Genomic DNA, 23819 nt, shown 5'->3' on the forward strand with positions numbered 1-23819 from the left:
ACCGAACTCAAACTTAACAACATATGAAACAGTACCCACAATAGAATGAGAGAGGGTATAGCTGAATGAGGAAATGGAGATAAGGGAGGTTTTACAAATTACCCACACCTAAGATTTGGAAACAGTGACAGACTTTATTTTGGGGGGCTCCAAAATCACTGCAGATGGTGATTGCAGCCATGAAATTAAAAGACGCTTACTCCTTGGAAGGAAAGTTATAACCAACCTAGACAGCATATTAAAAAGCAGAGACATTACTTTGCCAACAAAGGTCCGTCTAGTCAAGGCTATGGTTTTTCCAGTGGTCATGTATGGATATGAGAGTTGGACTATAAAGAAAGCTGAGCGCCAAAGAATTGATGCTTTTGAACTGTGGTGATGGAGAAGACTCTTGAGAGTCCCTTGGACTGCAAGGAGATCCAACTCATCCATCCTAAAGGAGATCAGTCCTGGGTGTTCTTTGGAAGGACTAATGTTGAAGCTGAAACTCCAGTACTTTGGCCACCTCATGCGAAGAGCTGACTCATTTGAAAAGACCCTGATGCTGGAAAAGATTGAGGGCTGAAAGAGAAGGGGACGATGGAGGATGAGACGGCTGGATGGCACCACCGACTCAATGGACATGAGTTTGAGTAAACTCCAGGAGTTGGTGATGGACAGGGAGGCCTGGCATGCTGCAATTCATGGGATCACAAAGAGTCGGACACGACTGAGCGACTGAACTGAAGATTTGGAAATGTTCTCTGACAGCTACAGCCATTATGAGTGAGTGAGCAGTTGATTTTGATGGGACAGTGCTTAGGGATGCCGAGATTTTTTTAACTTTTATAAACATTGAGAATCACTGTTTAATTGAAATCAGAGGATGAACAAGCAAAATACAATTAATCAAAATCACTATTTTCCTGACACTGCTTTAAATACACTACTGTCCTTGTGAAAAATACCTTGGAATCTATAATGAAACAAAATGACTAGAACTTCTATTTTTATCCAACTGATACTTTTCCAAATATAGATACAGGGACAGCAGTGATTCAGTGTTAGATGATATTCAGTTCAGTCGCTCAGTCGTGTCTGACTCTTTGCGACCCCATGAATCGCAGCACACCAGGCCTCCCTGTCCATCACCAACTCCCGGAGTTCACTCAAACTCACGTCCATCGAGTCAGTGATGCCATCCAGCCATCTCATCCTCTGTCATCCCCTTCTCCTCCTGCCCCCAATCCCTCCCAGCATCAGAGTGTCAACTCTTCGCATGAGGTGGCCAAAGGACTGGAGTTTCAGCTTCAGCATCATTCCTTCCAAAGAACACCCTGGACTGATCTCCTTTAGAATGGACTGGTTGGATCTCCTTGCAGTCACTCAGCAACAAATATTTACTGAGTTCCTACCGAGAGTCCAGCATTCTAGTAAGCTCTGAAAATAAAGTGGAAAGTAAATCAAGATTTTATACAGTCTCTTTCTCTGCTGAGATTAATATAAGAAGATACAGCATGGTAGGGCTGTAAGAGAGTACAAGAAGTCCTAAGAACAAATAAAGCTGGTCTACAATTTAGGAAAAAGAGTTTCCTGATGAAGTGATGTTTATACTGAGATTATACATCATTCTACAGAATGATGTAGAAATTGTGATTAGCCAAACAAACTAGACATGAGGAGGAAAAGGTATTCTAGGTAGAGGAAGCCGTATCAAAAAGATTGGAACTACTGGACAAAGAATGCAGAGGTTAAGTGGCACCAGTGAGTCTAGATGGCCTTATAAATCAGCCTTAGCAGTTTGCAGTTCATGAGACGAGAATGGCAAGCCACAGAGGGGGTTTTAAGCAAGAAAGGACATGAATAGATGTTTAGTGTGGAGAGTGATTATAGAAGAGTGCTGATGACTAGTAATATAAGGCCTAGAGATGGCAATGGCTTGAACTACGGTACTGGCATAAAGAGCAGAGATGAAAAGAACTGGTTATTCTAATATATTTAAAGGATTTAAATGACAGACCTGGTGATGGTCACTATATCTACAAAGAGTAAGAAGTCAAAACTGACTCCTAGGTTTTAGGTTGGGCAGCTCTGTAGATGGTTAGTGTGGTGCCAAAACAGCAACCTGAGCACTAACACACACAAACTTATAGACACACACACACAGGTAATAGGAAAGAAGCAGAACTTCATAGACAGAGAATGAGTTTTTGGTGTTGACATTGTGTGTGTGAGGTGCCTGCGGACATCCAAAGAATATAGTTCAATAAATAATATAATATTCAGGAAGGATGATCAATCTGGCATTATGAGCAACTACAGACATTACTACAGTTATGCAACACACGGTTTAAAGTTCCATTCTACACAGACAATTTCACAGGACAAACTGTAAAATTTCAGGGATATGGAAAAGTATAAGAAAGTAAAAGTATAAGGAAGGGGTCAAGTACTACTAGAGGCTTTTTCCTTTTAATCTTCAGTTATTGCTGTGGCCATGTGAATACTCATTGTATCAGCTCCTACATTTACTAACAGTATAGACAAAATTTTCAAACACTGTCTAATGACAATGCATACAAAAGCTAGACAGAGGCTGTTACAAACTAAAAAGCATAGAGAACTTGGGTAATATCTCTAGCTAATTCAATATATTTAAAGCTCATTCCAATACTCTTCATGTAAAAACAAGAAAAACATATGGTGTTCTTAGAAAACCAGTAAATATGTACCATGAAATGTTACATACTTTAGAAAGAGGAAACAAAAACAGCATTGGAGCTAAAGATAGTGTTAGACTTGGCTTAGAAATTATGTAGTTTGTTGCTAGAAAAAATACATCTATATTTAAAGACCTTAGCAATGCTACTTGTAGCTATTTAGCTTTTGGGATATTCAATCTGCATAAGAATTTTCAGGACAGACTAATAGAAGAAAGTATACATAGAAAGCAAAGAAGACTACGTAATACAATTTCAGAAAATACGGGAAAAGTAAAAAACACAGAGATAGCAAGACCAAGTGCCAAGAAACACCAACACTGACAGAATAAGCAGAAAATAATTTCACACCACACAAACAACAGAGAATCAACAGTGTGAAATGCTAATGAAAATCAAGCAAGATAAGGTCCAGCATTTTATCACCAGCTGCCTTATCATGTAGTCATAGAAAGGGTGACCATATAATTAATTTTATAAACTGGAACACTTTTGAGAGTAAAAAAGACTGTATTAAAATTAATGTCAAAATAATAGGCATAACCTGGAGCAGTTCTAGGAAAAGTAGGACATGTAGCTAATGGAGTCCTGGACAATTCTGGAGAAGCAACAGAACAGAAACAAACACTAATGGAGGTGGGTTAACGAGTGACTAAAAGTTAAGGAAACAAATACAAAAGCTCTCTCAGGAAAGCTGGCTAGAAAAAGAAATGGAGGCAGACTCATATACATCCTCTTCCCAAACATTCTTCTCTAAGACGCAAGCCGTACATAATAAGCATAGCTAAACCACTTAGTCAAGAAAAAAGGTTCAATTCTTTCGAAAAGAGTAGATACTTTTCATTTTTCCAAGTTTGTCAGTTTATAAATTAAAAATGCTATATTTGTGAAAAGTCCTTTTCTAATTATATAATTCTATGTATAAAAATATCATTGATACAGTTCAATGATGACAGATACTACTTCAAAAAAGAAAAAGAGTAATATACACAGCTGATGGACAGGGAGCTGGCGTGCTGCAGTCCATGGGGTTGCAAAGAGTTGGACACAACTGAGCGACCGAACTGAACTGAATATACACAGCTAAGTATCTAATAAAGAAAAGGGCATCCTACACAAAGATAGAAAAATAATGCAAAGCAGTTTTTAATATTTCCATTAAAAAGGTAAGCAAGTATACTGCTTTATGTAAATAATATATTATTCTCCCATTATACTTACAACGGGAAGTCAGAGTTATTGTACATAGTGAGGCAGAGTATGAGTTTTGAAGTCAGACACCTAGACTTACACTCACAGCTAAACCATAGATCACTGACTTCTCAACTCGTAAGCCACAGTTGCCTCATCGTTGCCTCACCTATAAAATGGAAAAAACAGTATCTACTCCCCAGAATTGCTGATGGTTAAATTAGATAAAACATATTAAAGCACTTGGAAAGAAACCATGGTATACAGTGAGTGCTCAAAAGATGGGAGCTATCATTATTAGTAGTAGTTATTATTACATAGAAGGCACCATGCCTGCACTGATCCCTATACAAATTTTCAGGCTATGGTACTGCACCTGAGAATAGGCAGACTTTCAGTATAAAGAGAAAACAGGAGTTGGTATGCAAAAGGAGACAACAGTAGAAGGCAGGTTTCAAGCGTAAGATCTCCCATTCACAGAGAATGGAAAGGTCCTAAGATTAAATTTGATGCATTGTTTGTTATTATTTTTTAAATTTAGCTCCAAGTGCCGACAAGTGAAGACAAAGTCCTATTAAAATTGGCCAGGCTATACTGTGACTAAGAACAAAGACTCTGAAATCAGGAGATACAAAGTCCTTCTTGGTTCTGTCATCTACTAACTATATATTCTACAACAAATGACTCAATTTCTCTAAGCCTCAATTTACTCATCTTTCAAGTGGAAAAAATAATAACACCAATCTAGAGAGCTGTTCCTGGAATAGGAAATGGCAACCCACTCCAGTATATTGCCTGGAAAATCCCATGGACAGAGGAACCTGGCAGAATGCAGTCCGTGGGGTCACAGAGTTGGACACGACTGAAAGACTGAGCATACACAGAGAGTTGTTCAGAAATTTAATTGAAACAATGTATAAATAATATTAACACAGTGCCTAGTACATAGCAAATACTCAAATAATATAAATTATTATGAGAAGGTAAAGTCAAGATGAAAGACCACAAAGAAATAAGAATGGGAGGAATTCCTAGAAATGTTATGGCAATATGAAAAGGCATAAAGGAAGAAAATTACAGATCACACTAAAGGAACATATAAAAGGCAAGATTTACTTCAACTTTTAAATTATAAAAGTATATACATATAAAATGTCTAAAGCTGACAATAATAAATTCATGACTGCAAAAATAGAAATATACCTAATAAGAAAATGGTTAAATAAGTTACAGTAAAGTCATATGATATTACTATCTGCAATCATTAAAAATCATGTTCTTAATGTGTATACTTGACAGAATATTTTAAAGCACATATTCTTATCTATAAAAATACTCAGCTCACAAAAAGAAATGAAACATCTCAAGATGTTAACAAGTTATTTGTGAATAACAGAACTGTATTTAAAGTTTTTTCTTTAAATTTTGCTAAAATTTTTCAAGCTTTAACAAATATGTATTATTTTATAATATTTTTAAAAACTACTTTTAAGCATAAAAAGAGTTTTTAAGGCTAGTTATGCAAAGTGTACTTATAAAACCAGTGAAAATAATTCTGAGTTTACCTTGTAGCTCACTTTTAATAAGGCAACTTTCCATCATGTATAACAGCACAGTGACCATAATATCCAGCAGCTGACATTCTTCTGTTACCTGTCTGGCTAGCTCTTCATTGCTGAACAACTGAACACTAATATGCACAATTCTGTTAGACATAGTGTCCGATTCATGACTTTTCTTCAGTGTCTTCATAATGAAAGCATAATGCTGAACAAAAGTTTTTGTAAAAGCAACCTGTAAAATGTTTTAAACAGGAAGAAAAAAACACAGTTTAATTTTGCTGGCACATTTTCAACGTATTATATTATTAGCATTTTAAAGTATAAAATGGTATAAAGTAAAAAGTATAAATTATAAAGTATAAAATTTATAAAACTAAGCTATGATTAGCTTATGACAATGTCCAAGACAATTGGAAAAGTAATTTCAATGACGGTAGTCACTGTACAAATGTAAATTTGTCCCTTTTTTGAAAATTTGCAAAATAGTTTGATAGCTAAAAAAATATTCAATATGCATTTTAAATTATTAATGTTTTAAAGCAATTACAAAGATGGTTTAAAAACACAAATCTTCACTTTGCACAAAGGTATCAATTCACTAATGTCAAAGTATGTCTTTGTCCTGTGCTAACTACTTTAGCAATAAAATCTAAAGTCTCATTTGAAAATCATCAAGTTGTTTACACAACTAAACAATAAGTGAGTCAATGTGACTACTCCAAAAGTAATGATATTTTTTCCTATTTGATCTGAAAGCCAACCAATATTTAAGTTTTCTTTTTTGTGTACCATATACACTTCATCTATTATTTTCTTAAGGAGACATAAACACACAAAACAGCATTATTAAAGTGTCACTCCTAAAGAGGCTTTACTTTTTAAACCATAAGAAGAGCTAACCCATGATTCACTGTCTTTTCAGATACAAGGCTGTATAACTTTGCCATAACCATACAAGAGTAACTGGTGGGTCCACACCCTCTGAGACTAGAGACTTCACTCATCTACATGTGTACATGAGTCAATACTATTGTGTCTTAACAGTTATGGCCAGAAGCTACTAACTCTGAGCTTTTCCCATGCTGAATCTCACAATCTAAATTCAGTTGTCCCCATTAAACATTTTCTCAAAGCATGTTGCATCTTTCTCCTTTAGAGAATTTACTATAATTTTTAACTACATATTTATTTGTGTAATTGTGCTTTTGTTTGTTCCCCAGCAATTTCTCTGGACCAAGTCTCATGCAGAACGGTAACCCTAAGGATCCCACTCTGTAAAAGTGCTTTGATTCAGATCTAAAATACTGTGCTTTATGTAGGCCCTCTTTTGGCAACTGAGCTGAGAAATACATCAAAAAGATTTAATGTTGACAAGGCAAAGAAAGGTGACCAAAGTTCAGGAAAGAAGGAAAAAATGTAAATACCTTATACTCTTGATCTGGAAGCATGTTGAGTAAGAAAGTCACCATCTTCTGCGGAAATTCATACTTTATTGTCCAAAACAATAGCTCTTCTAAGAAACTTTTATGTTTCAAAACATCCATTATGGATTGATCTACATAAGAAAAATAAAATTTATCACCCTAATGATTTAAGTTGCTCATCTCATTTAAACCTTACTATAACAACCCAGCAACCTCAAACATCTGAATATGCCTAAAAATCAAGGCTATCCTTTCAATAATTGAAATGATAATACTAACAATATCAAGTTGTTTCTATAATATCCACAGTACAATAAAATACTTACTTAGTCCTTATAATTCAACATAAAGTAGTTACTAGAAAAATAATTACTTGTCCTTAAACATAAGAACCAGACATGAAACAATGAACTGGTTCCAAATTGCGAAAGGAGTATGTCAAAGCTGTATATTGTCACCCTGCTATTTTAACTTATATGCAGAGTACATCATGCAAAATGCCAGGCTGGATGAAGCACAAGCTGGAATCAAATATGCCAGGCTGGATGAAGCACAAGCTGGCAGAAATATCAATAACCTCAGATATGCAGATGACACCACCTTTATGGCAGAAAATGAACAGGAACAAGAGCCTCTTGATGAAAGTGAAAGAGAAGAAAGTGAAAAAGCTGGGTTAAAAATCAACATTCAAAAACTAAGATCATGGCATCCGGTCCCATCACTTAATGGCAAATAGATGGGGAAACAATGGAAACAGTGACAGACTTTTTTTTCTTGGGCTCCAAAATGACTGCAGATGGTGACTGCAGCCATGAAATTAAAAGACACTTACTCCTTGGAAGAAAAGCTAAGACCAACCTAGACAGCATATTAAAAAGCAGAGATATTACTTTGCCAACAAAGGTCCATCTAGTCAAAGCTACGGTTTTTCCAGTAGTCATGTATGGATATGAGAGTTGGACCATAAAGAAAGCTGAGAGCCGAAGAATTGATGCTTTTGAACTGTGGTGTTGGAGAAGACTCTTGAGAGTCCCTTGGACTGCAAGGAGATCCAACCAGTCAATCCTAAAGGAAATCAGTCCTTTAGAATATTCATTGGAAGAACTGATGCTGAAGCTGAAGCTCCAATACTTTGGCCACCTGATGCGAAGAGCTGACTCATTTGAAAAGACCCTGATACTGGGAAAGATTGAAGGCAGGAGGAGAAGGGGATGACAGAGGATGAGAAAGTTGGATGGCATCACCGACTCGATGGACATGAGTTTGAGCAAGGTCCAGGAGTTGGTGATGGACAGGGACGCCTGGAGTGCTGCAGTCCATGGGGTCACAAAGAGTCAGACACGACTGAGTGACTGAACTGAAGCATAAGCCCTTTATCTAAAACTTCTACTATGATTTAAAATAATTATCTTACAAGAACAATATTCATGGCACATAATTTAAATAGTAGTAATTTTAAACTAAAAACATACTACTAAGGACTAACTCCAATTTTGTTTTGAAAAATCTTTATAGGATAATTTATCTATTTCTTTAAAATTATCCTTCATAAATGAAATGTTAACTTCACTAGAGAAAATAATCATTAGTGCACTGCTTACTCTAATATACAAAAGCATCTACTCTCTTCTGGTAGGAACATACCAGAAAACATATAGAATGTTAGCTATGTTTACTTGCACTGGACTCAAGATGCCCTCTTCATACATAGAGGAAACAGGAAATGGATGTCTGTTTTGAATTAAAAGGTATTCGAAGGGGGAATGAATTATCTCCTGGAAAGCCTATTTCTAAAGCCAAGTGCCACTTCTTGAGGGTTAGGCTCTTTCCCGCTTATCTCTGCCTCCTTGCCTTGCTGAATCAACAGAAAGGTCTCAACTGGTACATGAGGAACTGAATTTTTTTAAATTTTACACTGGAGTATATTTGATTACCAATGCTGTGTTAGTTTCAAGGTGTACAGCAAAGTTGAATTGAATGTTTTTAATACTTTAGTTCTCTTTTACCCCTCAAAATGAACTAGAAAATTCTATTAATCTTTACTAGAGCAAACTATCCTGTGATACTGCTCTGAATCATCAACTCTATATAAGGGCATTAAGTGTCAACTATGGACTGGTTCAGTGCTTAAGCAAGAACTAGAGTTAGAGGAGAGATCTGAAAAACCAGTATCACATGAATCAAAATACTCAGGTATAGCCCTAACTAATTACATGTCAAATAGTCTTCCAGGGTAATCTTGCAGAATTTTTAATGAACCCTATTCCAATCCTATCCCCGTGCTACAGTTCTTCTATTATTGAGTAATACGTTCATATCATAGGTGGCTCAGTGGTAAAGAACCTCCTGCCAATGCAGGAGACTCAAGAGAGGCAAGTTTGATCCCAGGGTCAGGAAGATCCTCTGGAGGAGGAAATGGCAACCCACTCCAGTATTCTTACCTGGAAAACCCCATAGACAGAGGAGCCTGATGGGCTACAGTCCAGGGAGTGGCAAAAAAGCCAGACACAACTTAGTGACTAAACAGTAACATCATTATCTCCTCAGGTAATGAGTCTAAAAGAGTAACCTCAGTATTTAATCACTCTCTTGATTTTTTCATAAAACACTGAGTTTAATAAGACTTAAATCAGATATAACCTTAATCCAATTTTCCATTAATAATTAACAACCACTATTTTCAGAATAACAACTTCATTAATCTAGAAACACTATAATTTAAACTATACAGAGACAAAAATATCTGCTAATCCCCCCCATCTAACTCCCTTTCAGTGGAGCCTTCAGTATAAGCCATATGCAGAAGGACTAAAAATAGAAATACAATTATAATATACAGCTCTTATTTGGAAATAAAAATTCTTTATTTTTCAAATCACACAATTTTCTACTTGTAAAACAGAAATCTCTTACTCCTGCCACTTCCAGGATATAGCAATGATTTAAAAGAGAAATGACCAGTTTTGCAAGAAATGAGGTAAAATATATTCAAAGGTCACACTGACAGATTCAAAGTCAAAAAGTAACAAAATTAGGGGCCAAATGAATTAGGTGACAGGAATAAAAGGATTATAATTAAAAATCAGAATATAACTTACAGCACAGATTGCCGAAGCCAATTTAATTCTCAAAATTCACTTGGTACCAACATGACTGAGAATTTCACGGACTACCAAAAAAATACCCCTGCCAGGTAAGTGCTTCTGAAAATAATTACAAAGCTGAACAAAACTAGTAGTATTTATTCTTTTTTTTAAACTAGTAGTATTTATTCTTAAATTCATACTTATAACTCTCTGCAAGTTTGTATTAGCCAAAGAAAAGCCTGAAGCTACCATAATTGTATATCAAGCATTAAAAATTGAAGATATATTAACTTTGTTTTAATAAATAAAATAATCGAATACCCCAGAAAAGCTGTGCCTTCTATTAAAATGAAAATAGCTGCTGTTAAGTACAATCCAATTTTTCTATCTTCAGACATAAAAGTGGGGGTGGGGGGTGAACCACAATGTCTTCACTGTTATTCTTAAAAGACACCAGTTTCCCAAGATATTTAAAGCATGTGCTATGTGTTTTATATGTTATGTTATAGAAATCTGGTTAGAAACGCTTTCATTAGTTATGTATGATTATTACCTTTAAAATCTTGATTAAACTATCATGAGCTTCACAACACCTAAAACCACTTCAAGCAAAATTGTAAAACAAAATTTCTGAATTAGTATGTGGTATAAATGAATGACAGCTTTTAATTTAGGCAGCAGAGTCCAGGCTCTGCAACTCACCAGCTCATCTTGGCCATGTTAGCTGAAGTCCTCTAGGCCTAAGCTTTTTCATCCTTAAAACTGAACTTTTGAAATAGGCAGTGATGTGTTAGCACAGTGCCTCTCCTCTTGTCCATCATTACATATTTTATTTTCAGCTCGCTTTCAAACTGTTGAATCAAATTCTTACAAAAACTAAACCACTCTGGACTTCAGACATTTTCAAAAGCAACAATCACTTCTTGAAAAGAGTTTCTAACTGAAAAAGCCATTTCTTCAATGTACATACTCAAACCAAACATGATAACTAATCAAGTCTTAAATCTCTTTACTACTTCTTACCAGTAAAGGAAGGAAGAGACAACAATCTATCTCAAATGCAAAAAAATTCAGGTATAAAAGAAACTTCAACATGAAGTCTGCATAAAAAATGTCTTAAGCCAGAGTCTGACCAGGCTGAAGGAAAACAATGACCTCTTAACATTGTTTTCTGAGGTATTTTCTGAACATCCCTGAAGCTTAAACTCAAGTATATGCCTAACAATCTCCTCCAACTCAGATGTATCTCAAGGACTCAGGTAAGCACATGCATAATTCTGGTTAAGTCAAAGAGCCAGGTAGCCAAATGGGTTTCTAATTTCTTTCAGGCATTACAGATTTTCTGCAGGGCTAAGAAAAAGGGGAACATGTTGCAGGCGTGAGTCCTGGACAGCAAATCAAATTTCATGCCCTCTGCTAACAGTCCATAAGTTGAATGCAGCAACGTGAGTAACTAAGAACAGACTTACAAAATGAGCCTCAACGAAAACTGTCTGCTTGCTCCACCTTTCCAAGCAGTCTTAAACTTTCCAAAAGACACACTTGGCAGTAGAAAAAAGAATCTTTTCATGAAAATATTTTAACCTCTGAAGACTTTCTAACAGATCATACTAACCCAGAAAATAAGACTATGCTAAGATTTAGAAATCCATTTCAAAAATGGAGCACAGGCTACCAACTAATAACAAGTACTCTTGAAAAGCTTTTAGGGAGGGTCAAGAAAATATAGTGATAAAGCATTTAAACTCTGGAATTTGAATTAAAGACCTACCTCTCATTAGCTGTTATGCCTAACATGCCTTCATTCCTCATTCATAAAACAGTAGTAACAATAAAACCTACTACATATGGTTACTGTGAGAATTAAATGACAGAATGCACATGCTGTGATTAGCACTATGTCTAGCATATACAAAAGTTCGATAAATATTACTAATCTATTCCCTCACTACAGGCATATCTACTTCTCCTTTGCATCAATATATATTGAGTCCTTACTGAGCCCTTAATATTTGTTAAGTGCCATTCATTCTCATTTTCCTTCACTCTTGTTACTTTTTCTGATACATATCCACACCACTTCCATGCTGCTCATCCTTTTTCATTCTAGAAATTGCATACCCCGGATTACAAAAAGATACAAATCAAATTTAAGCTTTATACCAAAAACGCTGGATCCAAATTAAAAGATTCAATGAAAAGACTATTTTTCTGGCTCAAATATAATATCGCTCATTTTATGAAGAAAACTATGAATAAAAATTCCAACAGTAAGGGTTTCGCTTGCTATTGAGGTCTCCCACAATCATCCCCTAACAACTCTTTCTCCATATTGAACACATCTAATAACATAACTCTCTCTTCAAAGAGCTTTGATGGCCACCCAACCAAGTGCTCTTAGTAATTAAGCATTTTTTAACAGAAGAAAAAAAAACAAAATATAAATACCTTTGGTGTTACTGCTTAGTTTGACCCTCTTTCTTTTGCCCAGACCTTGACTCCCATCCTGATCCTCCTGGAGAAAAACAAAATTAGCATTATCTGTAGTCCTAGTCATGAATTTATATGTTTTATGTAAATTTAAATATGCTTATAAATTATATTAAATAGAAAATACAGGTGTGCTTACATATTATTAATCAATAATTTTACTCATGTATTTGCTATAATAAAATGTATTTTAATACTGATAACTTTTAATTGAAAATTAAATTTAAAATTAGCATTATAATTAAATATATCATGAAAATTCTTAGGATTAAAATGCAAAAGTTCTTAAACTTAATCTGTGCCTCTAATGAAAGACTCTCAAATGCCCCAAAATCCCAAAATAAAAGTCTTCCTAACTTATAAACAAAATATTAAATGCACAAAGAAGCTAAAGGGGAGGAGGGAAAAGATTAGCACAGGAAGGAAGAGGAGAAGGAGAAGGGGGTTAAAGCAATGAATAGCAGAAAAGTTTTGAAGAGTCTAATACAAACAAATGAGTTCAAGAGATCAAGTTCTGAAAAATAAGCACAGCATGTTAGAAGCTGGAGTTGATGGTCAAAAAAATGTTAATAAAACAAATTATTATGTGGCTCAGATGGTAAAGCATCTGCCCGCAATGCGGGAGACTGGGGTTCGATCTCTGGGTTGGGAAGATCCCTGGAGAAGGAAATGGCAACCCACTCTAGTACTCTTGCCTGGAAAATTCCATGGACTGAGGAGCCTGGTAGGCTACAGTCCATGGGGTCACAAAGAGTCGGACATGACTGAGTGACTTCACTTTCACTTTCACTAGGAAAAAAAATCCAAGAAGAAAATATATGTATTTCTGCTCACATGTGATATATCCATTCCTGAAAAAAAATCCTCACATTAAAAATAACAAGGCTTATAGGGAATAGAAGAGTGAGGGACAGACCATTCACAACCTATTCTGTAACCAAGAAAGTGTATACCCAAAGAAATAACAAAAGCAATAATTGGTACCTGGGGAGATCATTTGGATGCCCAGGCAAACATCTTGGAGTGATTTGAGCATGTCTCATGGGATGTTAACAACATACCACCACAACAGAGTGGGAAGCTAGCTGACTGAGACAACATAAAGGGAAGAGGAGCAAAGGAAGCAGCCTGCTAGTAGTGAAGCCAACAGTGAAGCTAGGAATGTGCCTCTAAAGCAGGAAGCCATGGGTGCAGGTGCTCAGTTCTAATTTTCTTCAAATGTTGCTGAAAAGGTTCCTGTTCCCTTTGCAGATGAGGGTGTGTTTCTCTCCAGAAAAAGGACATGACTGTACCCCATTATCCCAGATCTCCTGAACTATTGCATAGTTCAGGAAAAATTGCATAGGAAACCAAAACTTCCATGTTATACTGACATCTTTTTCCTATTTTCCAAACATGTATGAGCCAACTAGTATTATAAAGCTATGTGTGGTAGTATTTGGCATACTGTCTGTTATGCTAACCAATTATGCTGATGGCAGGATAGAACCATGGTACAAATTCCCAGACACTTTCTCAATTAAATCAAACCTCCAAAGCAGAAAAGCCTCAGCTTTATACTATGGCTCAACCCACTGGTTGTAGTATTCTTGGCCTACATACCAAGACTTAACTGCAAGTTTCTGACAAGTCCAGCATCAGCCCTAAAGACCAGTCTGGAGGTTCTGAAAGATACTTCATAGCTCAGTCATTCAGCATTTACTAAGCACTTCTATATGCCCTCTGTTAACCCCCACCAAAGCCAGGCCTCTATGGTCATCTACTCGGCAGCAATAGTGACAGTCAAACAAACTATACTCCCTCTTTCTTTGCCACCCTCACCTTGTCCAAAGAGAAACTCAGCCAGTATGAAATTTGGAGCCATAAAAGACAGATATACGAATGTAAACCATGCCACAAGACCCAGAAGATTGTAAAATTTGAGATTTTAGCTAATAGTCATTTATGAAACTGTTCTCCTGGCAGAAGACAAAAAAAAAAAAAACTTAATATTATATTCCAGGTTAGGATTATTTCATAATTTCAAATAAAAACTTCCTATGAAAAGTGTATCCTTGGTCAAGCAGTGGCCATGACAATACAAAGTTTTAAAAATTTTCCAAACTTACACTTTAAAGGACAAGTAAAATTAGTCAAGCTAGGGAGAGGAAAGTCATTCCAAGAAGGCACAAAGACAAAAGTCTAGAAACAAAGATTAGCCTGACATCATCATAGATAGCAAACTCAGCTAGGAAGGGAGTCCACCTCCATTTAAACAGGTGGGATAACGGGTAGTCTTGTACTACACTTGAGAGAGTACATAACAGAACAATTTTCCTGAATGGCAATTTGTCAATACATATATGGAAAGTCGTTAAAGTGTATCTATCACTGGAACAGAAATTCCAGTTCTAAGAATTTATCTTAAAGAAATAATCAGACAAGTGAATAGGGACCATCTGCATAACACTCATCACAATGTTATTTATAATGGCAAAAAAAAAAAAAAAAACCTTTGGTTTCCAACAGCAGAGCAGGGAATTAGGGAAATAAATTATAGCACAAATATACTCTTTAAAGAAAAGCAAGACTAGAGTTCCATATTCATTATGACCAGGTAAATGTTCAAAAACTATTACTATAAATTAGAAAAAAAAAAAGCATGTTATGAAGGATAGCATATGGAGTATGAAACCATTTAAGTAGTGATACCACACACAAATAAAATATGTTAAAATATACTCTTTGTTACAGATGTTTAAAACTACCATTAGTAAGGAAAGCAGGTTACAGAATAGCATATATAGCATGGAGTCTCTAAAATATACCATATATAAAATCTGTTAGAATATATATGATTAGAGTAAGTCACCTCTAAGTGATAGAGTAATAGGTAATTTCATCATCTTTTTGCTAATATTAATTTTCTATTTATTCAATGATGACAATGAATTATAGCTTTAAGCTAATGAATGTTTTTAATACTAATTATGATTTTCAATCCTAAATACAACAATCTACTCAAGATAATGGATGAATGTGTTATCTATTTCATGTTCTATTTTTTTGGGCCGCTCCTCGAAGCATGTAGGATCTTAGTTCGCCAACCAGCGATGAAATACCCGCCCGTGCTGTGGAAGCATGGCGTCTTAACTACTGGACCACCAGGCAAATACCAAGAACAAAAGTTTCAACAAACAGGAATAACTTCCAGTGCTGGGATATTCAGGCATTAAGGAAAATGAAAACAATTTAGTTATCATGACAACAAGACCCCACCCCAAACTCAAGATGGAGAGTTAGAGTTCTTCGCCTTTTATCCACGAGAAAACAGTATAGAACCCTGGGGGAAAATAATGGGTCCAGTGAACAAGAGAGGAAATAAATAACCTCAACTGAGACAGCATTCATACAGCTCTCAGAAACACTCTCAGAAACTGTTAACTAGGTTCCTGAGTAGAGAAGTAGACAACACTGCATGTGTGTTTCCCACACAGGGAGACTCCCTTCCTAGCTGAGTTTGATATCTATGTCCAATATCAGAGAAGACCCTTACCCCACCTTGCCCCCTGCCAACTCCCCAGAAAACAGATTCAAACTCCTAGCCTGTAAAATTTACAGGTAGTTTTTCAACCCAAATTAACCTTTCTTTCTTTGATGGATTTACTGGACAGATGAAAAAATATGAGCTCCATAAAAAGAAGTCAAGTTTAAATTCACAGTTGGTTAAAAAAATATTCAATGTTAATACAAAATACACAAGGCTAAAACATTTAACACAGCAGATTATAAAAATAAAATCCAAAGGAGATCTTGCGAAACTAAAATAAAATGAAAACATTTATGTAAGCCACTGTAACATGATACTGTTTGCTTTAAATCAATTTTACAAATACAAAGCAGAGAGGGAGCTCTCAAACTTGTCAGCTGTAAATCTGAAGGGGTAAGTGAGTGAGGGACCTGAGTGTTTCATTTGACCACTGGAGCTTCTACCGCAGTTTAGCACTGCTGCTAAAATGCTAACAAAAAACCTTAGGCCTAAAGGAAGCCATAACATGCTTCACGATAAGCTATCCTTGTGACTCTGTACCAAAATCAGATCATAATTTTAAAAAGGTATGAACAGGTGAAAGAGCTATGAATACCAGAGAATACTGTGTAACTAAAGCTAAAAAGTTAAAGGGGTACCTAATGAAGTAAAATTAAAATGTTTCCATAGGGAGAAACAAGAAGAAAGGTGGGAAAATTATAATATTTAACATGGTATTAAGAAGAGATTCCTAATAATTAGAGCTATCAAAGTACATAGTAACTTATTTTGTTAAGTGATCATTTCTCTTATGTAAGAGTATGAAATACAGAAGACTAGAGGCAAACAAACAAATTAACAAATAGTGGTAATCTCTGGAGAGCACAGCTGGAGGTAAGTGTTTTCTTTTTTCTATTTGTCAATTTTTCAACAATGGACATTCAAATTTTATGGTTACACAGGGGGAAAAATGTGTTTATTTATTTATTAAATTTGTATTAACAGCTAGAATGTATCAAAGTCACAAAGATTAATGATCTGGTCAATACACATAGATAAATGGACACTGCTTATGGTAATAGCCTCAGTGAAAATAATCTTTCCTTGAAAAGTTATCTTGATTTAAACAGTCCTAGTTTCTCTAAGAAACTCTCTATTACATCCATGTACATATAATACTGGAGATAATTTTCTTTTGAACTGAATTATCTGATGACTGAACAAATCTAAACAAAAAATGAATAAACATAAATTCACATTTTAAAGTACTTCATAAAGTTAAAATGTGTTTCTATTTTATTTCAGCTTCATTCAAGACAAAGAACATTTTAAACTCCTATTACATTTTAGCTACACACACCAAAAAAAAAAAAAAGTAAGAAGTAGTAGTATGAAGAATGTCATGTGTATAAATAGCCCTGCTGAGTACATAATGTTCTGTTACTCTAGGGACAGCAGGGACAAATATCTGACACAACTTGTATGAATAAAATTAAGTAGACAGCAGTATGCTCATCAAGTAAATCTTTAAACAGGAAAAATCTTGCTGCTGTTAAAGAGTTTCAAACTTGTTTCTTCATTTTTCAAATTGGCAGAATTAGACTACGCCTAGGATCTCTTCCAATTCTAACTTACAACATTTTCTTAATTGTTATAATTCCCTCTCTATAGCAGTTTTTGAGATGTCATTGCCCTCTTCTCATCCTGTCTCCTTTTTCATATACTTCGCTAAATTGTAAGAATGAAATCACAAAAGGGGTTTGTTCAATAACCCTATGGGCCTGTAGAGTAAGGGTGCAGAAATTCCAATCCTTAAGCCATATTCAGCTCTTCACTAAATTTCAAATATAAATGCTAAAAGCAAACATATAATTTGTGACTGCAGTTGCAAAATAAAATGCAATATGGCTTTAAAAGCTTTAACGAAATTTTTAAATGGCATAAAATAGATATTTGTTCAAGAACATCTGTATCTCAGTTCAGTTCAGTGACTCAGTTATGTCTGACTCTATGACCCCATGGACTGCAGCACACCAGGCTTCCCTTTCCATCAGCAACTCCCAGAACTTGCTCAAACTCATGTCCATTGATTTGGTGATGCCATCTAACCATCTTATCCTCCATCGTCCCCTTTTCCTCCAGCCTTCAATCTTTCCCAGAATCAGGGACTTTTCTAATGAGTCAGTTCTTCGGAATATCAGGTGGCCAAAGTATTGAAGTTTCAGCTTCAGCAACAGTTCTTCCAATGAATATTCAGGACTGATCTCCTTTAGAATGGACTGGTTGGATCTCATTGCAGTCCAAGAGACTCTCAAGAGTCTTCTCTAACACCACAGTTAAAAAGCATCAATTCTGGTACACTTCTATTAACATTTTCCATCTCCTTATCCTTTCATCTACTTTCTCCTTTATTTATTCCATCCTTATTAAATTACTGCTTGCATTTTCATCATTTATATATGTAAAAATGCTTTGAAAAGAACTATAACACAAATTTAAAATAGTTTTAAATCAGTTTTTTCAAACATCATTAGGCTTCGCAGGTGGCACAATAGACAAACAATCTGCCTACAATGCAAGAGACATGGATTTGATCTCTAGGTCGGGAAGATCCCCTGGAGTAGGAAATGGGAACCCACTCCAGTATTCTTGCCTGGAGAATTTCATGGCCTGGAAATTTCCAAAAGCCTGGAAAGCTGCATTCCATGGGGTTGCAAAGAGTCAGACATGACTGAGCAACTGAGCACACGTTGTACAGCACAGGGAACTCTACTTAACGCTCTGTGGTGCCTTAAATGGGAAGTAAATCCCCAAAAGAGGGGATAACATATACACATGGCTGACTCACTTTGCTGTACAGCAGAAAATAATATAAAATTGTAAAGCAATATACTACAATAAAGTTTTTAAGAAAGAGGGTGGAAAAAAAAAAAAGAAAGAGGGTGGAAATTCTTATATTTTCCCTCTAAATATATCACATTAAAACTCAATTAACTTACTTATTATTTATAATTACCTAGGCACAAAAGGAAGCTTTTTCCATCCAAATCACTGGTCCTAATAAAATAATGTTTATCATTAAGAAATAAAAGCACAATAGAGATCCCAAGTAGAGATTAGCAGAAAAGTTATGATAATGTTAGCTTCCATTTTAATCAGATTCAAAACTATATTCTGTTCCTTAAGCTGCAATGAATCCTAGTAAAATTTTAATATGTCCCTTTTCATTCTACCAAGGTAAAGATCAATTCTTTTAAAACTCTCTTATAACTTTAAATATAAGCTTTCATTCTCTTGAGATGTAGTAATATAACTATTATACTAAAGAAAACTTTGATCTTCTTTAAAACACTACAGTTGCCATTTCTGGCTAAAGTGGTATTTCATTATCATGTTATAGTTTTTCCCAACAGACAAGTACTACTTAAATAGACAGGAAAATACATAATCAATTACTGTACTGTATTTAGCTATAATCACCAGTCATTTCTAGGCTACCAAGAGAATCCAGGAAAAAGAATGGCAAATTTCACATCCTGGTTGTGGAAATTTTGAAACATGTTTATAAATTCTTTGACATCCCTACCTTCTGAGAGGTGGAATTTACCTCCTTCTGCATTGAACCCACCTTAGCAACTCATAAGGAACAGAATGCAGTAGAAGTAATAGTATGTAAAATTCCAAGACTAACACAGAAAAGGCCCCACAGCTGCTGCTCTTGAGTTACTCACATTGGGAAAAGCCACAACTATATGAGAAGCCCAACAACTTGAGACCACCCTGCTGGATGGTCTCCAGCAGGGTGAGCTCCCTGTGCAGAGCCAGCATCAACTGGTAGCCCCGTCCAAGCATCTTATATCTCCAATTCAGCTGACCCTTCAGATGACTGCAGTTTCTCAGCCAACAAATAACAGGAATCTCGTGAGATAACCTAAGTGAGAACCGCCCAGCTGCCATTCCCAAATTTCTGAGTCATAAAATTGTTAGCAAAACAAAAAATGGTAATTGTAAGCAACAAAGTTTAAGACAAATTTGCTGCACAGAAATAGTAAGAACGGTTGGGTTTATCCACCTTACACTAAAAACTCTAGACCAGCAGAGAGGAGACCTAGCATCCATTTGCAACTCTACTACTGACAAGATGGAATTCACTTGTCCAGTGGATCAGTTTATTATTTGAAATTCAGCTTCCTCATCTATAAGAAAGTTAGGCAAGAGGAATGCTCCAGAATTCATAATTTTTTAAACCTTCAAATTGCCTCCTTCTGATTCTCATTTTTGTCTTGTTATATTACACAACTTTTCTATTTCTAGCTCAAGATTTGACTTTGTTAGTATGTAAGTCAATAAAACATATATGAAATTTTTTGATTAAAAAAATTATGATTGCAGTCTTAAAATAGAAAATTTCCTATCACTAAAACCTTTCTATGTCTGGCCCTGGGTAATGGTCTTATCTTTGTAGTTTTCCATACTTGTCATCTTAAATAAGTGTGTGTGCCTTTTTTTAACAAAAAAATATAACCTAATACAATTTAAATATGCCTACCCTATAGTCTGGAGAAGGTAATGGCACCCCACTCCAGTACTCTTGCCTGGAAAATCCCATGGATTTCACTTTCACTTTTCACTTTCATGCACTGGAGAAGGAAATGGCAACCCGCTCCAGTGTTCTTGTCTGGAAAATCCCAGGGACGGTGGACCCTGATGGGCTGCTGTCTATGGGGTCGCACAGAGTTGGACACGACTGAAGTGACTTAACAGCAGCAGCAACCCTATAGTCTGGAGCTTTCCAGATGCCACTAGTGGTAAAGAATCTGCCTCCCAATGCAGGAGATGGAAGAGACCCAGGTTTGATCCCCAGGTCAGGAAGATCCCTGGAAAAAGCAATACACTCCAGTATTCTTGCCTGGAAAATCCCACGGACAGAGGAACCTGGCAGACTACAGTCCATGGAGTCCCAAAGAGTCAGACACAACTGAACAACTAACACTTTTACCTTTCACCCTGTAGTCAAGCAATTCCGTATCTTAGAGAGTTAACTGTTCGAAAAGAAATACAAGCACTGTATCTTATAATAAAAAATTGGAAATTATAAAAATTACTGGATAAACTGTAGCTTATTCATATTTCAGAATACTGGTAAAACAACCACAGTGTATAATATTTGAGTAAACTTTCAATTTAAAAGTTTAAAGATAAACTTCATTACTCTTAATCCATGCTTTAATAAACTTATTTTCTCTGGAAAGACAAGCAAAAATGTCTATCATATGACCCATGGTAGCTGAAAATTTCAGTATTTCAATACCTTCTACATACAAAGCACTAGGACAAAAAACATTTATCAAGAGTGTAATTTGTATCTGGTTCATGAGCGGTAATACATATGTTATTCCCTTTAATCCTAACACTAGAATAATCACCATTTTTTCATGAGAAAATTCATATTAAGAAGCTTAAAACCTGGCAGAAAGCATTGCGATACTATGAGGCAATATTCAAACTCAGATCTGTCTAACAAAAGCTCAAGTTCCTTTTAAAGAAAAACCAAAGTGGGTATCCCTTCAACTTATATCCAGCTGAAAAACTCTACTTCAAATTCTTAAGTTTTCAGATGTCCAAATGACCCCATTTTCATCCCATTTAAAGAATATGATAAATACATAAAGTATAAAAAGTACTGTTTTTTTAATTGGAGGGTAACTGTTTTACAATGTTGTGTTGGTTTCTGCCACACAGTGAATCAGCCGTAAGTGTATATACACACATATATATACCCCTCCCACCCCAGTCACATGCCACCCCACTAGGTGATCGCAGAGCCCCGGGCTGGGCTCCCTGTGTCATACAGCAGCTTTTCTGTTTTACTAAATGGTAGTATATATATGTCAGTGCTACTCTCTCCATTCATCCCTCCCTCTCCTTCCCCTGCTGCGTCCACAAGTCCATTCTCTCTGTCTGCATCTCTATTCCTGCCCTACAAACAGGATCATCAGTACCATTTTTCTAAATTCCATATACGTGTTCATATACTATATTTGTTTTCCCTCTTTCTGACTTACTCCATTTTGTATAACAGGATCTATGTTCATCCCCCTCAGTTCAACTGACTCACACTCATCCCTTTTATGGCTAAGTAATAGTCCATTGTATACATGTACCACAACTTCTTTATCCATTGATGAGTCGATGGGCATCTAGGTCATTTCCATGTCCTGGCAATTGCAAATAGCGCTGCTGTGAATATTGAGATGCATGTGTCTTTCTGAATTATGGTTTTCTCAGGGTATATGCCCAGTAGCGGGACTGCTGGGTCATAGGTTTTATTGCTAGTTAAAAAGTACTTTTAAATAAACTAAAAGTTTAATTATAAAATACAATTTAAAGATCAAAAAAATCTTACTGTCTTTAAATATAAATATTAAGTATACTTCACAAACTCTAGGTGGTCTCAGCTACTATCACAAAAATAGCATTTTATGAGAATGCAAATTAAAATGAAGTATTTTGAAGTTGTCACCATCAACAAGTATTTACTGAAATATAATCATAATTAAGGAGTAAATGATTATATAAATTATATTACACATAGAAGTTGCTGAAACAAAGAATCCAAGAGAAATGAACAGAAGGAACACAGAGAGGGCCTAAAGAAGAACAGAGTAAAAGCAATGGTAATGAACAAAGAAAGGCCCTATTTCAAATCCTCTCATACCCCTCACAAAGTTACTTCTAGAAGAAATTCAAAAGCACCACCCCCCAACCCTGGGTGCACACTCACACAGAAGGATCTCCTTCCAGCACCCTACCATAAAATGCGGTGTTGCTACAATGTACTTATGTACAATTAAGGCACCTCTGGCTATTCCAATTTGTTGAAAATTAACAAGTTCCTGTTAATTGTTAATTAAATGAGATTCCACAAAATACTACATTTTGTGGAAGCCTTCTTACAGGGGAAATATGCTACTAAAAACTAAATTATAAGGCATCAGATCAATTGTAACATATCCATAAAAGAAATCGTGCTTTCAAACGAAAGATATTTGGCTTAGTTCATATGACATTACCACATCAAAATGGGTTTTTTCAAAGGAAAAAAATGTAAATGCTTAAAAACAATTTAGTTTTTAAAATGTCCAACATTAAATGTATAAATTAATAAACATGAAAATTAAGTTTTATAAAAATCAAGATTATAAACAAATATAGATCAAAAAGGAATTTTTCCTTATAAATCACATACTAACAAACTACAGGAATGTTATATGTAATTTATTAGAAATATTATTAATAAACTATAAAAATTGACATTTCAAACTGACAGTCTATTTCTCAGTACTTTGCTTTTTTTAATAACTCTTGGGATAGAAGATATAACTTTATTATGAGATTAGAAAAGAAGCACATTTCATATTCTTCTAGCAAATTATTCTAGACTTAGCTAATTTTTGGATAAATCTGAGGATATTTTCATAGGAGAAATATCTATGCCTTTCTAGCTCTCATTTCTAAACTATAAAAACAGAAATGAATTTACAAATAAGAAGTAAAAATCTAGCTGCAGTCCTCATCCTGTCACTAAGTAATTCTGTGACCTTGACTAAGTTATTCCACTCTGGGCTTCAGTGTCCATACCTACAAAATGAAGAATTTCAACTACAAAATATCCACAAATTTGTATGGTAGTTCTAAAACTTTTAAATACTACTTTTTAAATGTTTCAAATGTTAACTCACCTCATCTGAAGAATCTAGTTGTCCCAATGTTCCTGCTGCACTTGCAAAACCTTTGGAAAGGAGAAAAAAGTTTCCCTTCATAACTGTTACATATTGCTTTAACCTTAAAATTACTTT

The 23819-nt window shown here is 35.4% G+C and overlaps 1 protein-coding gene across 1 annotated transcript in view; it reads right to left on the reverse strand.

Moving 5' to 3' along the window:
- UBR3 (ubiquitin protein ligase E3 component n-recognin 3) overlaps positions 1-23819 on the reverse strand; it is a 205240-nt gene that overhangs the window by 135490 nt on the left and 45931 nt on the right. Inside the window, exons 5-8 of the mRNA XM_059878117.1 lie at positions 23703-23752; positions 12411-12477; positions 6877-7007; positions 5456-5684 (exon numbers count right to left, since the gene is read on the reverse strand). Coding sequence (XP_059734100.1) covers positions 5456-5684; positions 6877-7007; positions 12411-12477; positions 23703-23752 — 477 coding nt within the window. The remainder of the gene's footprint in view (positions 1-5455; positions 5685-6876; positions 7008-12410; positions 12478-23702; positions 23753-23819) is intronic.

The sequence above is a fragment of the Bos taurus genome, chromosome 2 (assembly GCF_002263795.3).
Source record: "Bos taurus isolate L1 Dominette 01449 registration number 42190680 breed Hereford chromosome 2, ARS-UCD2.0, whole genome shotgun sequence".
Taxonomy (NCBI): Eukaryota; Metazoa; Chordata; class Mammalia; order Artiodactyla; family Bovidae; genus Bos; species Bos taurus.